Here is a 15,376-nt window from a genome sequence, read left to right as displayed (position 1 = left end):
CTTGTTACCAGGGCCTCACAAAGCATCTCTTGAAAAAGGAATACAAGATGTTCTTTGTAAATAAAAGTTCATGAGTCTGAGGAATGAAGTCATTTTCCAAAATCGCAGTGAACTATATTCTTTTGCACGAGTCAATGAGAAGCCGAGAGGTGGGCTTGAGGGAAAAGGTCTGAATGAAGTATGTTAGAGACACCACTTAGCCTTATAGCCCATGGCACAGCCAGGCTGCCTCCCTCCTCCTCCTCCCACCCCCAGCCTCCCCTCCCCCATGCCAAAAGAAAAGGGTGGTCTAGCATTTTTTTAAATAAATTTGGCACCTTTCAGCCTTCCACTGAATAAACTGGAGATGTTAAAAAATAAACAGTCACAAGAGTCAATGCTCCGTGTGGAGCGGTCGGATGGAGTTGTGGGGGGGTGGCGTGGGGGTTGAGGGGAGGAAAGTGTGACCTCACTTTCTGAACAGCAAAGTTTGAGTGGGAGGGTCTCAACACGAAAGGTAAAAAAGGGAACGATGTGAACATGTGAAGGAAGCCAGAGCACGGAGCAGAGCGTCAGTCTGTATCCTGACAGGGGGAGATAAGGTGGCTGGGGAGCCAGCGGTGCTTTCCTGGAATACAATCTCTGTTTGACACTCTCTGCTTAAGCACTGCCCATCTGTATGTTATTGAGCTGGAGCCTCTGGGGAAAAATAGGAGCCACAGCCACAGAGAGTGAACGAGGGAGGCAGCAAAAGCGTTTTTCTTCCCTTCTTTTACTTTTTTTTTTTTACTTTTTTTTTTTTTACTCATTTAAATCAGGATCTGGTTAGACGTCCTTGAAGTGCCACATCTGGAAACTGAATGCTGAGAGAAAGTTAAAATAACTGAGGCACCACTAAGCCAAGGGGGGCTGATTGCAGAAGAGGGTAAACAATTACTGAGCCGCTAGAAGACCACTGCTGGATGTAAGGGGAGGAAATGGCTTTGATCTCCGCCTGGCCCCTCGTTTCTCCTATATTATTCTTTTTGAGATGCTTCTCCTCCAGCACAGCCTCAAGTGGGGGAGGCGTTTTTCAGTTTGACATTGAAGGTAGCTCAGCGGTCAGCGCGCAAGAAGCCACTGTTATCAGAGGGCAGCAGCAGGCAGTAGCTACTGGAAGTTGGGTGCCTTTTGCTGAGGTACGGTAACTCCCTTCTCTCTCTAGTGTCTGCGCTTTTCTGCTTTCATCTGTCTGTGTTGAAGCTCCCATCTGGTTAATGTTAGTTTAATCATTCGATGCTTAAAGCGATACTGGAGGATTTTTTTGCTGGGGGTCTGAGACGTTGCATTTCGGGACTGGAGAGATACAGTTCAGACTTCAAAATGTACACATGCCCTGCCTGCTGTGAGCAGACAGCTGCTGTACTTTGCGGTGAGGCTGGCTTAGCACGTCTCTGACTTCCATGCCAACATAACTAAACAGGCCTGTCCAAACAGACCTATTTTACAAGGGTTAATTGTCACAACACTTTTCTGCTTGCCTTGTTGTAGTTCCTGCAATTGTAATTCACTTACATTTCCAGAAAGAGTCTGTCTTTTGGTGGCAAACTCTGTACCATAGTATTTTGTGCATTTGCCTCTGAATGCCACAATCTGAAGTTCCTTTTTGCAATGAGAGCAGGGATAATAAATCAAATGCATGAAGGAAACTGCCTGCAGAGAAAACACCTGCAGAGATTTTAAGACTTCCAAAAAGTATGAGGTTAGGATTAGGGACAAATGAAATTAGAGAGGTCTGAGAAGAAATTTGATGGTGGAAAATTTCCCTGCAACCCCTGTGTTTTGGAATTGGTTGATATTCCTCATTCTAGCAAGGCTGCATTGGGAATAGTGTACTGAAAAATACAGCTTGAGAAAACAATAAATTACTCAAGCATACACTGGGAGAGGGAGACAGTAATATCTCATGCGTGGGAGATGCAAAGTAGGAGGCAAATTGAGTTACATAAGGTCATGGGAAGGGAAAGAGTAGTTCTTCTGGCATAACATCTAAAAATCAGGAGAGATTAGCACAGCGTGTCACTGTGACAATATCAAGATAGCAATCTCTGATATTGCAAAGCTAATTTTCCCCCTACACTCCAATTGCCAGAACTAACAGCCATGGAAACAAGTGCAAAAGCCCTTCAGACAGACAGGGTTACCGTGGGTCTGGGCAGAGCTCATCCCACCACTGCAGCAGGTCCAAGCAGCTGGGCAGCCCTGGGTTTCCCACCTGCCTGCCCACCCTGCCAGGGTTTCAGCATGAAACATGACCTGTGTGAGAAAACTGGAGCCTAAACTCTGCTCTGCTCAGCACAGGGGCTCTCAGGAGCCATCCCAGGCTTGGATGGGCTCCATGTCGTGGGATGTACAGCTCTTCTCCTCTGGCCTGGGATCAGCCTTTGGAAGCTGCATTGCCACCTGTTGCTTACAGCATGGAAAGTCCCTCAATGAAATGCATGATTTAAGAGCTGGATGGGTTTCGTAGCTGCTTTTCACAGGATAATGGCCTTAAGTGATTATTAGCCTTTCTGGATATGACCGTGTAGTATGGTTTTCCCAAAGACACTGTCTCCATTGCTTCACTTTAATATAGTAGACTTCACCTTGGGAAAGTCATGCTGAGGAATGAAACTTTAGTCTCCTCTACCCATTTCAGTCCTCCCTAAAGGTTAATTTGTACAGTCCAATATAATAGCCTCACTAACTGGAGTTTGCTCCAGCAGTTTACTTCAGTCCTGGCAATGGCAGCATTTAGACTCTGGATCCCATGTTACAAATGAAAGATGCTGGCTGCTCTCATCACACCAAGGCCCTTGGCTGTCAGATGTTATGGTTTCATAAGGAAGGAGCCAGGATTTCAGGCCCCTTTCCTAGCTGCAGGTTTACCTTACTATTGCATTTCAGGGCCCAACTCCACGGCAATTTTCAAGGAGGCCCAGAGGATGCTTTTTTGGGATAGAGCTGATGGCTGTGTCACAGTGAGAACCTGCTTACCTATTGATCCATGTACATAGCTGGTAACAAGAGCTGAAGAACCATCTCTAAGCCCAGAGTTTGATGTAGGGGCCCGAGAGTGATTGTCTGGTAGTCTCTCAGCCAAGGAAGGAACATTTTCTTTGGTCCTCAGAGAGCTTCCCCCTCCCACAGCCCACCTCCCTTTCCTCAGCCCTGGGAACAGGGTTTATCTCAGCAAGTTTGAATTAGCCTCTTTCAAAGCCCGAGTTCTTAACCCGCAGCTCACAGTGAACCACAGAGTAAACTCCCTTACACAGTGTGGTTTGATTCAGCTCCTTCATCTAAATATTGACTCAGGCCTATAGCTCTCCCAAGCAGACAGAGGCTGTTAGTCACATTGAATAGTGCCAAATTATACAAAGGAGGCGGATTTACAAGGCAGAGTTACAGAGCCAGGGATGGGGCTTTGTGGTGGACTGTGGTGCCAGTCAACCTTGACATGAAATACGTCGCTGTAAAGCTGGAGCACATATCAGGGCAGACAGAAATCAGGACGTTTCAGCATGTGGGGCAGGTGCTGGTCAGGATTTGCCTCGCACGTGATTCTGCCCTACGCAACATCTTCGGAAATGTGCAAGGTCTGAAACAGTGCTGGTGGGGGTTTCCAAGCTGTAACTGGTGGCATGCTCTTAAATCTTTGTAAGAGTTTGATATTATGAATCTATGGAAGAATAGGAGGTCCCAATTAATGTAAATGCATATTAGTGAATATTTCTCAGTTTTCCATTCCTCTTCCTTTCCCATGTTTGGCAACCCTAAACCCAGAGGAACCGGGAGAAATGGTTTAAAATTTCAGGTTTTTTAAACCTCTAATTCCGAGCTCTCTTCCCTGGAGGCTTTCAATGGAGCCGCTTCTTCTGTAAAGTCTATGTTGGATACTCTCTTCAGGAGAGCTTTATTAATTAGCTAAACATTGGGGCACCAAATGTAAATTTTAAAATAACTGGACTAGATTCCACTCAATGAAATGTAACGTTACCTGCAAAATGAGCACTGGTAGTGACTATCATGGAATAATGTATCTAGGTTTCTGCCTCTGTTTCAAGAAGAATGCTTATAAATTGACAAAAAATATTCAGAAAAGTATCGTGAGAAGCATTACTGTATTAGGAATTGGAGGATAGCTGAGAGATTCCACAATCCAATCTGCTTAGCTTAGAGGGAGGTTAAGGAAAAACTTTGAACTTATTGTGTAAGCACATACACAGGCAAATAAAAAAAAATAATTATAGGCTTGCTAGTCTAAAAAAGAAGGTCTCATCATATGCCACAACTGGAAACTGAATGTGACCCACTTCAGACTACAAGCTAGTTAAAAATTTTAATTTCAAAGATAATTAAGCATCGGAGACTTTATCTGGTTGTGTTGGATTGTCTGTCAAGAGGCAGATTAATATGAAAAGCACTCTCAAGTACTCAGTTGTTTGTGTGCTATTTAGGATGATTAAGCTCCTTGGCTCATAAAGACAATAAGGGGGTGTGGGGGACATGTTACATTGCCGAATCCTGGTGTGTATAGAGAGACAATAAGAAAGAGAGTGAGCACTAAGCGCTAGATCAAGCTCACCAGCATAACCCAGCTGCAGTTGGCAGCATTAATTCAGAGGCTGATTTTTCCAAATAAGGATAGTTTAAAATATTTTGCAAGGAAGATTCATCAGAGATGGAAGCAAAGGATTTTAAACTGACAGACATAAAAAATGAAAGCAAATGAGTGAGTGGCAAACATCAGAATTCTTTGGTTTGGAGTTCCTCTGTTTGGACACAGCAGAAAGGAAGAGGGTGGTGAGACGCTTGCAGTTTTGTAGAGGCTCAGAGTTAAAACTGAAAACCAGAAGTAACTTCTGAGTACAGTTATATCCCACTGTCAAACTGACAACTTTAAAATAAGAAGCAGGTCATACATTACCATTTGGGCCTGAAGCCTGCCACTGTCAACATTTGTGTTTGTAAAATCCACTGACATTATGGTTTTAATTATATGGGTGTAGAATTTGTTTCCCAGTAGGATGAAAGTTCCTTACAGAGACCAAGGTGAGAATAAACAATGGTACAAGACTTCAAATACTAGAGAGGGTGGCAAGTGATGACCTGCGAGTCACATTGTGCAGTCACTCACTTAAATGCAAAGTTAATGTAAGGTGACATCCAGAAAAAGACTCATTTCATTCTGATGTAAATGACTACATGAGGTCAACAAAATAGCAAGGAGAGCCCAATACAGGAGACAAGTGTGGGAAGGATTAGTGGAAGAAAGGGAAGACAGATATTCCGTGGAGACACTTGCCAAGCAAGGAAAGATAATTTCAAATGTTCTCTATGGAAAGAAGAAGTGAAGCAAATAGTGCAGCAAATAGTGCAGGGAAGGAAGAAAACTAAAGCAGGAAGAAGACAAACAAGAGGAAAAAAAAATAGAGCAAGAATGAGATAATCAAGAGCCTTAAATTAATGAAAAAAATGGAGTAGTTGGAGCAGGGCAGGAAGCCAATTCCCAGAGTGAAAGAAGGCACAATGTTGTTGGACAGATGGAAGAGGAAAACTGTTTCCAGCATCAGTGTTTTTGGCTCAGGGGAAAGGCAGAGAGGCAAAAGAAGTCCTTTAAAGGAAATTATTATCATCGTCAAGGCAAAATTAACCATTTAATGTAAGAGAAAGCAGGAGGCAGAAATTATCTGTTGGAGCTTGCCTGTTAAAATGACGTGTTTGACAATCATTTTTCCCACCTGATTTCTACCAGCAGCTGCTGATCTGAATTTTCAGAAGCAAGAAACAGTTTTTGAGGTGCTTTCTTTCTGGTTCTCTAAAGCAAAAAACGATAATTCGCACAGGACCTGTGACAAACTCACCTCTCTAAAGCAGATCACAATAAATATATAAAATGAGAGTAATCGTAAGTCCCAGCTACTTGTTAACAAAGACTCAAGCTATCATCAAATTGCCTTCACCCCTTCTCCTATGAAGGTTGGAACAGAAAGTCTTGCAGAATGTTCAGAGAAATCACAATTTGATCCTTACTTGTGGCATTAATCTGTTCAAAACAAACTTGCATTAAAAGAAGAAGCAGAAGACCTAATCCTGAGGTGTGAGCCAAAAAAAGTTTTAGCTTGACAGAAACCTTTATATTCTTTTAAGCTAATGCATCTACCTTTAAAACAGTAGATCTTTAAATGAATTGATTTCAGACCCTTGAGGTTATGTTAGGTTAACTCCCATAATGGGCAATTTGGATTTCTAACTGCTGGGTTTTTTTGGTACAACAAGGTTGTGTTCTGAGAAATGTCTATTAGTGGAGAGGAAGTTTTACTGCAGATGTTTGTGATTCCAGCTTAAGTTTCTCATCAAAACTTTAATGAAAATCAGCTGTTTGGAGTAGAGCCTCCAGACCCCAAACCTTTTAAATCATAGGAAGGTGAAGCAAATGGAAACACAGGACAGAACAGATGGATAGTGGAAAATGTTCTCCATTTCAAGAAGGTGCATAAAGCACCCGCTAGAACAATGCAATTTAAAACCCACTGCAGTGAGTTCCCACAAAGTTTTGGGCAAGTACCAACAAAGTGCCCCAAAGCTTATTCAGGGCTGTGAAAACAAATAAAAGGCGCTTCATGCCCACTCTTATTCATGACATGGGAAGCAAAGAAGGAATTAAAAGTCTAGTTTTTCCAGGGAGCTTGAGAAGCAATAAAAGAATTGGTTTCTGAAGGAGAACTTGTGCTGATTTAAACTGATAACAATTAGAGCTCCCAGTGTTCCAGAACTGTGCAAAATGGGTCTAGTTTCTGGGTAATATATAACCAGCTAGTGAAAATATATAAATTGCTTCTGGAGTTATATTTCAAACACCAAAATACAGACACTCTTGTTTTTTATATTTTAATTGGTCTTCTTGAACATTTGGATCTGATCCCAGTTCATTTTCAGACACCACCATGAGCTTGGGATGTTTAAATTATGCGTCCCAATGCAAGATTCAACAATTGCTGAATAGTACTATATACAAAGCTGTTAGAGCTTCACAGTTTTTGAAATCCAATTCTTTCTCATTAAATGATCTCAGAGAGATTTCCTTAACTATCACTCAGGATGCATACAGTGTGTATTTGGCAATGCAAACAGAGATTGACTAAAACACCAGAAATGCAATCTGGCTTTGTCATTCCTATTTAGCTGTATTGTGCAATTCTTTAGATGGTTATTTTCTTAAAATAAATATTTCAGAAATACTAGAACTCCTTTTTTTCTTTTAAGACAAATCACCAAGAAAAAATGCTAAAACCCCAGCATTCGAGAGTTACTAAGACACAAAATATGAACCAAAGAATAACACAGGGTAGTGAAAAATACTTTAGAAATGTCTATTCCAAGTTTACAAGACCATAAGAAGAACTAAAATGTTATTTTTAAAGTTATGACATATGGAAACTAGGGAGCATGGGGAGAACTGGCACACTTGAATGTTAATTTGACACATAATTTAACAATTACTGAATAAAAAACTCTATGAAGAACTTCCAATATGATCTGTAAAAATAGCCATTTTAGCTGAAACTGCAAGGCTCTGAATCAGTGTTTGACTCTGTCTTTTCAGCAAAAATGAATAAAAATTAACTCCAACCTTTCACCATTGGCTTCAGGTAAAAGAAAAAGCACAAGGAACCAGCAACTGAACTGGATCATTTCTAGGCTGTGTTGTACCTTGTTACCACCTAAAAATGCATCCTGTTACTGTTGTATGAAAGGCCTTCTAAGCAGCAAGAGATGAGCAGCCTTCTTTTCTGCAAAGGCTAATGCAAGGCCAATATGTCCTGGGGTTTCCCACTGTGGTTTTCCAACATGGAGCCTGAGTGACAGCCCATGGAGAGCCACAGAGAGCCTGCCATTCATGACTCCTTTGTGTTGCGCTCCCGCCTCCTGGCTCCAGGGACCCTTCTTCAAAAGCGCTCTGTGGAAGCAAGCATTTGTCCAGAGAAAATATGCCTCAGCATCCAAAAAAAGAAAAAACGAAAAATATCTGGCAGGGCAAAACGCAGTGCAGCCCTTCCTACTCCACCTGCTAAAGTCCTACGTACCAAGGTGCCTCAGCAAAGCTAATACAGCCTGGTCCATTGAGGGCTGGCAACATCTCCAGAGCACCCATACCTGGCACAGATCCATTCAAGGCAGGAGACGGGCAGGTGTTGAAGGTCTAGACATGGTTTAAGGTCAGGGGGATTTTGAGTGCCATATTCAGCTTTTTGTAGGTTTGTGGTTTTCTGTGGCTCCCTACTTCTTGTCAATGGGGAGGATTGTCTGCAGAGGCTCCACAGCATCACTAGAGCACCAGCTAGTTACTTCCAAGTCCGCTGGAAGCAGAGGTTTGAGCAAGGGATTTTTGTGAGACACAAGGAAAGAGACTGGATGGGGTTTTTTCTCTTGATGCATCTACTCTTCACCCTCTTTGAGGCAACGAGAAACTAATTTCTTCATTATCAGACCATGCCTGTGATGAAACAAGCCATGGACAGAGAGGTAGTGGGAGATGAGGGCAGGTTATACCTTCTCCCAAGCTCTGGGCTTTCCTCTCTCCTTTCAGAGCACAGCCTCTGCCTGCCTCCATGCTGGAGATAAGGCTTGTAGTATAAATGTTGAGCTGTTTCCCTTCCCTCACATTTACAAAGCACTGTCACTCCCAAGGGGGAAACTGTGCTGGGAGAACAGCCCAGAAACATGACATCTTCCCGTCAGCCATCCCCAGCAGCTGCCTGTTTTGTCCACAGTTGGGCCACCCTTAGGATGCAGTGGTGAATGAAAGCTCTTTTTCCTATCTTTCAAGTTTTTCACACCATGGTTTGTGTTTCATGCTAACAGGTTTTAAATTGATGCCTTTGCTCTTGGTCAAGTGGGTCGCTATATGTCTCCATCATGATTCCAACATTTCAAAGAGCTGCAAGATCAAATGAATAAATACTAGCAATCTGGGTTGAGGGGGGTGGGAATTGCTGTAAAAGGGAAGTCAAAGGAAGCTTCAGATTTACCTTCTCAGCTTTATGTGTCCCACAAGCACAGTCGTACCTACTTTAAAGACCACTTTTATTTTTTAATCCCTTGAAAATTTTTATCTCTATCTGGAAATCTCTCAGGGAGCACTGTAGCTTGTCAACTGATTATTTGCCACTTATCAGAGGAACTCAGGAGGAGAAAGTATGACTCAGTACCCAAATCTCATGTGAACGTTTTGTGGGGACTGGGTGGAGGGTGGTTAATGAGGAAACTATGCACAATTATTTATCCTTTTTCCTGCAAAATGTTCTCCTTGAATAAAGTTTGCATTTTGTTTGAAAGAGGAAAACCAAATAGCTACCTTTCCAGTTGCAGATTTTCTATTTCCAACAGTGATCATCTATAAAAGTAAGTTTTTACTTAGTGTCTGCATTAATAAGCACTTTAGAGCAGAGGGTAGTATTAATCTCTAATCCTTAGCCAGCTTGCAGACAGCTAAAACATTTTAGCCCTCCCCTTTTTGGATAAGAATGCCTTTTAAGCAGAGGCTTTGTCTTTCCCACTGTATATGGAAAAAATGACTCTGCACTTCTATGGAGAATGCCTAGCTGAGAAATGTTTATGTTGGATCCAACTCCACCTCTGTTGCTGAATGGCATTTTGTTTTCCACTTGGACTGGGGAAGGGGTAACAGTCTGGAAACGTTTTCAACACAGGAAATTTTTTAAAAATCAAATACAATTACTTAGTCAAGGTACTAGATAATGTTGTTGCTCTGCGTAAAGCCATCTGGCTTTCAGCTACTCCTTGTTTTTCGGGAGTCATCATTCCTCTGTCACTGCTACAGTGGAGGCATACACAACTCCAGTCAAGGAAAAAAAGCACAGAGTGTCAATGGGATGAAGAAGGGGGAGGCGGTCCTTGTCATTTTTCCCTGTTGTCCACACTCTGCTTTGCTTATTGGTTTGGAGATTACCCCTGTGCCATTAACCATATTAACTTTCCCTCCATCTCTTAGCTCTGCTATACAACAGGGAGAAACAGAGGTAACTTTTGTTCCATGCCTTGCCCACCAGTGGGATTTTACTTAGGACTGGAGCAGCTGGTTTAAGTCTTGATAGTTTTAGTTTTAGCAGTCTCTGAGATCTTTGTCTAAAACTTCAAGAAGATGGTCTCCATCAGCATAATAATCTGTTCTTTATTATCATCAAAAATAAACTTCTGTTTCGGAAGATCCTCAGGTGATACATAAATATTCCCAGTTGTCAAGGATAAGAAAACAAATTAAATTTTCAAATTAGGCTATTATTAAGTTAGGACCTTTACCCACCTTGCTTAAGTCAATCACAACTTTTTCAGTAAATTCTCAGGAAAACTCAACATCTTCGTATATATAAATGATGGAGCTCCTATAGTGTTAAGTTGTTGCTTAACACAGCAGCAGTTGGAAAACCAGACTAAATTCAGTCATCAGATATGTTCTTTAGCAGCTGCAGACTGGCCAGACTCTGTGTGCACAGCTCCAGACCAGCCATAGGCTTCTGCTCTGAGGTGGGAGCATCACAAGAGATGCAGACAAAAAGGGACAAAATTGAGATCCACACACAGGAGATGACAAAAGGACACTAGTAACAGAAGATAAGGTTTAATTTGTTTCATCACCCGTTGCACAGTTCATTTACTTTAAAAGATTACAGATTCAAAACCAGTGTCACTGCTTTATTTTTTTTTTTATGTTTGAAGATTCAAATTACTGAGCTTCACAAAAACACACCACTGCAGCCTTAATGGGCATTTCATATCACTTACCTAGAAAACCCCATTATTATATTAATTTGCCCAGACCTGTGGCAAATGCACTCAGTGAGGCTTTAATTTTCATTGAACCTATCTCATCCTAGAATTTAATTTAAAAAATAAGTATGTGCAACAATATTGGGGGTTTTCACTGAATGACTGTTTCAGTAAGAAAGAATTTTCCTTAACTTTGCAAGCTAAATAACAAAACAGAAAGCTTGTTATTGTGTAATTCACATAATTGCTTCAGTTTGTAATCTCATTAACTATAATTAGAACTGAGATACCTGTCAGGATAAGTGGATAAAAAAATATTACCAGTATCGTGCCCAAAACTCTTCATCAACTTCTGGTTAATTCCTAATTTGCAACATCAGCGGAGTACTGGAAGTAATAAATATTTCACAGTTAACAATGTCAGAAATCTAAGAGAACGACACAGGAATTTAATGTACTACACCAGGGTACTTATTATAAAACTATCATGAATATTGATTTGGAGACTAAGCTAAAAAATATGTTCCTCTCAGAAATGTTTACAGTTTTAAAAATAAATTTGAAATTGCAAATGGTTAATATGCATGAGGTTTCTGTCCTTGAAATGGTGAATAATACAGAGTGCTTTTTGCATGCAGACAGCTCTCCAACAGCTGTAGTGTCCTATTAAATAAGGTAATTAACTGTCTAGCTATGATGTCACACACTGAATTAATTTATCCAGTAATAATAGTTAGAATGTGACCATTCTAGTTCTGAAGAATTTGATACTGTAGACTAGAGGTAAAGAAGGCTCATAGAAGTTATAAATAGAGCTTGGAGGCCTAAGGGGAAGCTGGTGAGCAATCTTGTTTGTTTTTAATTCTCTAGGTTTGTGAGGCTCCAAAGCTCAGACAAATTTAGAAAAAATCAATGAAGAAGAAATAAAATTTCGAAGCAGATATCTGCTTTTCTCTGCATGTTATGGAGTACTTCACAGTGTAGAGCAAGACTTCTGCCTTTCTTTCCTTCTAATGACTTTGATGGTCAAGCATGTCTGGCCAACATGTCAGTCACTAACTTCTGAAAGCCTCATTCTCCAGGAAAAGACAAAAAACATTCTGAAATGTCCCTTCATAGTAATTTATAGGTTTAAGTATGAAGACAGTCTTGAATTTGCTGTTACTCAAGGTCTGGGAACTTGAAATCCATTTATTTCTTCAAATGACAACTTAAGATAGAGTGAAGTATGACAGCTCTTAGAAAAGGCATTCACAAGGACATTTTATTTTTAAAATTAGTTATAGTTTAGCACAATGGTTCAAAGAACTCACAGCAACCTCCTCCATAGTCAAGACCTAGTCTAGGAAGATGTGTGTAATGAACTAAGAGAAATGAGCAGGGCGGGTTAAAAGGGAAAGTTATCAGCAGAACTAATGGTATTGGTAGCTTCAGTAAGAGCTCCAGGTCTTCATTTTTTTTCAAGTAGATGAAAATGGTTTAGTCATTGTATCTAATAAAAACAAATACCCTGAAAGATACTTTAAAAAAAAAACTCATATAGATTTTTCCGTATTCATATTTTCTTCCTCATGAACTGAAGAAAACAGATTTTCTTTAAGTATCTTAAAAGCTCTCCCACAAAGTTAGTTTCAACTTTTCATGTGAAATGTTAACACTGAAATATAATTCTTTCTCCTTACCCTCTTTGACTATTCCTTTTCACATATCTGGTATGCTTTGACAGTAAGTCCTCACAGGTCACTGATAAAGGTTGCCCTCAAATACCAGAGTGTGGTCTATCCCTTAGAAAGGATGGAAAAAAAGAAAAGGGAAAGACGGGACAACTCCGAGTGGTGCTGTGTAAATATACAAATGGCTTTAAAACATGACTGTTTAGCTGGAAGACAAAGAAGTTGTTTCAGGACCAGATTAAAAATACTGGAACTCTTAGGTCCAGAAACAGCTTTATATTCACCACAGACATCTGAAGAAAGCAAATCCCATGTGAGGATATTCATTATTCCTGGTGGTTCTGACTGGTTCCCTTAAAAGACACAAAGCTGTTGACTTGTGTCATTGCTGTGGATTATGTTGGGTACATCTGGGACACTGTAATCTAGGATTACACTGGGTACATCTGGACACAGTCCCAGGCAACCAACTCTAGGTGGCCCTGCTTGAGGTCCCTTCCAACCTCAATCATTCTGTGATTCTGTGTGACCATGGTCATTATTTCATTTTACAGATAGAGAAACTGAACGAAAAGAGTAAGGTTCATGGTCACACAAGACATGAGCATAAGCATGAGTTTTGTTGAGACCCAATATCCTTGTGAACATAGTTAAGGACAGAGGAGCTCATGCACAGAAAAAAAGGTGACAAGTTTCTCATCTGTTCAGTGGGAAGGAATATTTTTCCTTATGTTAATTTCAACTAACGTAATGAAATTGTTGCTGTGAAGACGTTAGTAGATTAGAGGTGAAGGGTAGATCCTGAAGAGGGTGAGTGACTAGAACCAGGTGCAGGGAAAGTCGAAGTGGAGAAGGACAAATGGAAAGCAGGACAGGGAGGACATGAGCATGAGTAGAGAACAAGGCAACAGCAGAAGGGCTGTGGGAGCCAATGGAGGCAGGTGGAGATCCACAACCCATCAGATGCTCCATTAATAGAAACAGCCAAAGAGAAGTACAGAGGCCTCCCCCAAGAAGGGCCAATGAATGACCATCTCATCTGGTTGGCATTTACTGTAAGACTCTAAATGACATTCAAGCCTCATTGCCAACAAGAGAGACACATAATATAGACAAGACTAAAAGGTAACCTATAAATAAAAACTAGAGTGAATGTGTACTATAAATATAATCTGAGGAGCCATGGATTTAATCAATACCTCACTATATATAAATTGACATATTGGAACATGCTGTCTCCAGCAAAGCCTTTCTTGCTACAAGTACCTACCATGTTTTTTAACTGTACAAATCTCTATCCACATGATTATTCTTTCTCCCTTGCCAAATTCAAATCCGTCAAATTTGGGGGACAGGAGGACTAGAATAAACTGATAGGCAAATGATTTGCAACTGCATAGTTAAGATCGTAAAAAACTGGCAGGGATATGAATGACAGTTGGGACAATACTGAGGCTGTCATCAAATACTTGTATATAAAGAGCACAAGCACACCTTCTAGAAATATCTCTCTCCTGCCTCAAAGAATTAGAAGAAAACAAAGCAGAGAGAAAGTAATCAGACAAATTTTACCCCAAGTCGTACACTTCACATAGGATCCATCCTTTGTCCACATGGTCTACTGAAGTTAGATCAAATGTAGTTGTAGAGATGGATCCTTTTGGCGGGTTGGAAGAGTAACAAAAATCAGTGTTTAAATACAGCAGTCTGTTATCTCAGCCATTTCAGCTGTTGAGAGACAGAGACCACCCTTTCAAGCTTCTCCTGTAGTAGGTATTATGGGAAAAAATGCAGAGTTTAGCTCTGCATTTCTTAATTACACGTTGCTGGTGATCTTGTGAACAGTCATCTAGTGTTCATGTGTGGAACAGATGAGAATAAAAGCTGTGAAGAAGAGGAGAAATGTCAAATAATTTACAAAACAGCAAATAATATTACAAGCACCGTTTTCATGCAGTTATTACTGCAGCCCTACCCTTTCAGAAAACACAAATCAGGAGTCAGATCATACAGGGGTGTCTGGCAGTATCTGATGCTGGGTTCAGTGGTTTGTTATCTTCTGGTTATGAAGTGTGGCAAGACAGTCTTTCATGGTTAGTTAGGTCAAATAGGAAAGGCAGATTACCTGCTGATGCACACTGCTCAGGTATCTTACATGAGCTGCTGGACCTGTAAAATAGGTACTGTCTCCTGGAGACATAGTTCTACTCTTTATCAGTTAAATTCATCCCAAAACTTACTTAACAGGTTTTCTCAGCTGTAGTCAATATTTGGTACAGAAGTGTTTCTAGCAAGAGCTGGTGAGATAGCACCAGAGAGTTCCTTACCCACACCCTCCAGCATGAAGTAGACCTGAGCATCACGCACTGTGTGGATGAGCGGAATGTTGGCTGGGTAAGATGTGAGATGGGAATAAAAGCTTTTGGTGGTTCATCCAGTGCCAGAAATAGGTTTCCATTTCCATAACTTAAAGGCATGTCCGTGTAGACCATTCAAACCAGAGCACTAATTAATAAACACCCTATCAGTCTGGCAAACTGACTCTCTGATGGGCCCAGTACAGCTGCTTATGCATTTAGAAAAGGGGGAAATGCATACAAGTTTTCCCATCTTCTGACCCTACATAGTAAATGTAGTTCATAGGTTTTCTAGTGAACACGCAAATCCATCCGGTCCTCTGGGATCAAGGCAGCAACCAGCATGGCTGAGTCAGCACTAGGGTCCTGCAGAACAAATCTAGCTACATACTTTTCCCCCACTTAACTCTTGCCCCTCCCGTGTACACACACATTTTTGAGACCCCCTGAAGACATAAGATACTCCTAAATACTACACATGCTGAATGGTCAAATCAAAATTTAGTCTCCAGCAGTTAAGCACCTTTACCGTGGTCAGTGAAGTGCCTGGTGGCT

At 41.0% G+C, this 15,376-nt stretch overlaps 1 protein-coding gene across 1 annotated transcript in view; it reads left to right on the top strand.

Moving 5' to 3' along the window:
• The first annotated feature begins 564 nt into the window (after positions 1–564).
• LAMA4 (laminin subunit alpha 4) overlaps positions 565–15,376 on the top strand; it is a 100,169-nt gene continuing 85,357 nt past the window's right edge. The window contains exon 1 of the mRNA XM_065630716.1: positions 565–1,157. Coding sequence (XP_065486788.1) covers positions 957–1,157 — 201 coding nt within the window. The 5' untranslated portion in view covers positions 565–956. The remainder of the gene's footprint in view (positions 1,158–15,376) is intronic.

Source organism: Caloenas nicobarica, chromosome 3 (assembly GCF_036013445.1).
Source record: "Caloenas nicobarica isolate bCalNic1 chromosome 3, bCalNic1.hap1, whole genome shotgun sequence".
Taxonomy (NCBI): Eukaryota; Metazoa; Chordata; class Aves; order Columbiformes; family Columbidae; genus Caloenas; species Caloenas nicobarica.
Note: the sequence above shows the minus strand (reverse complement) of the source record. Positions and strands in the feature narration are given on the sequence as shown.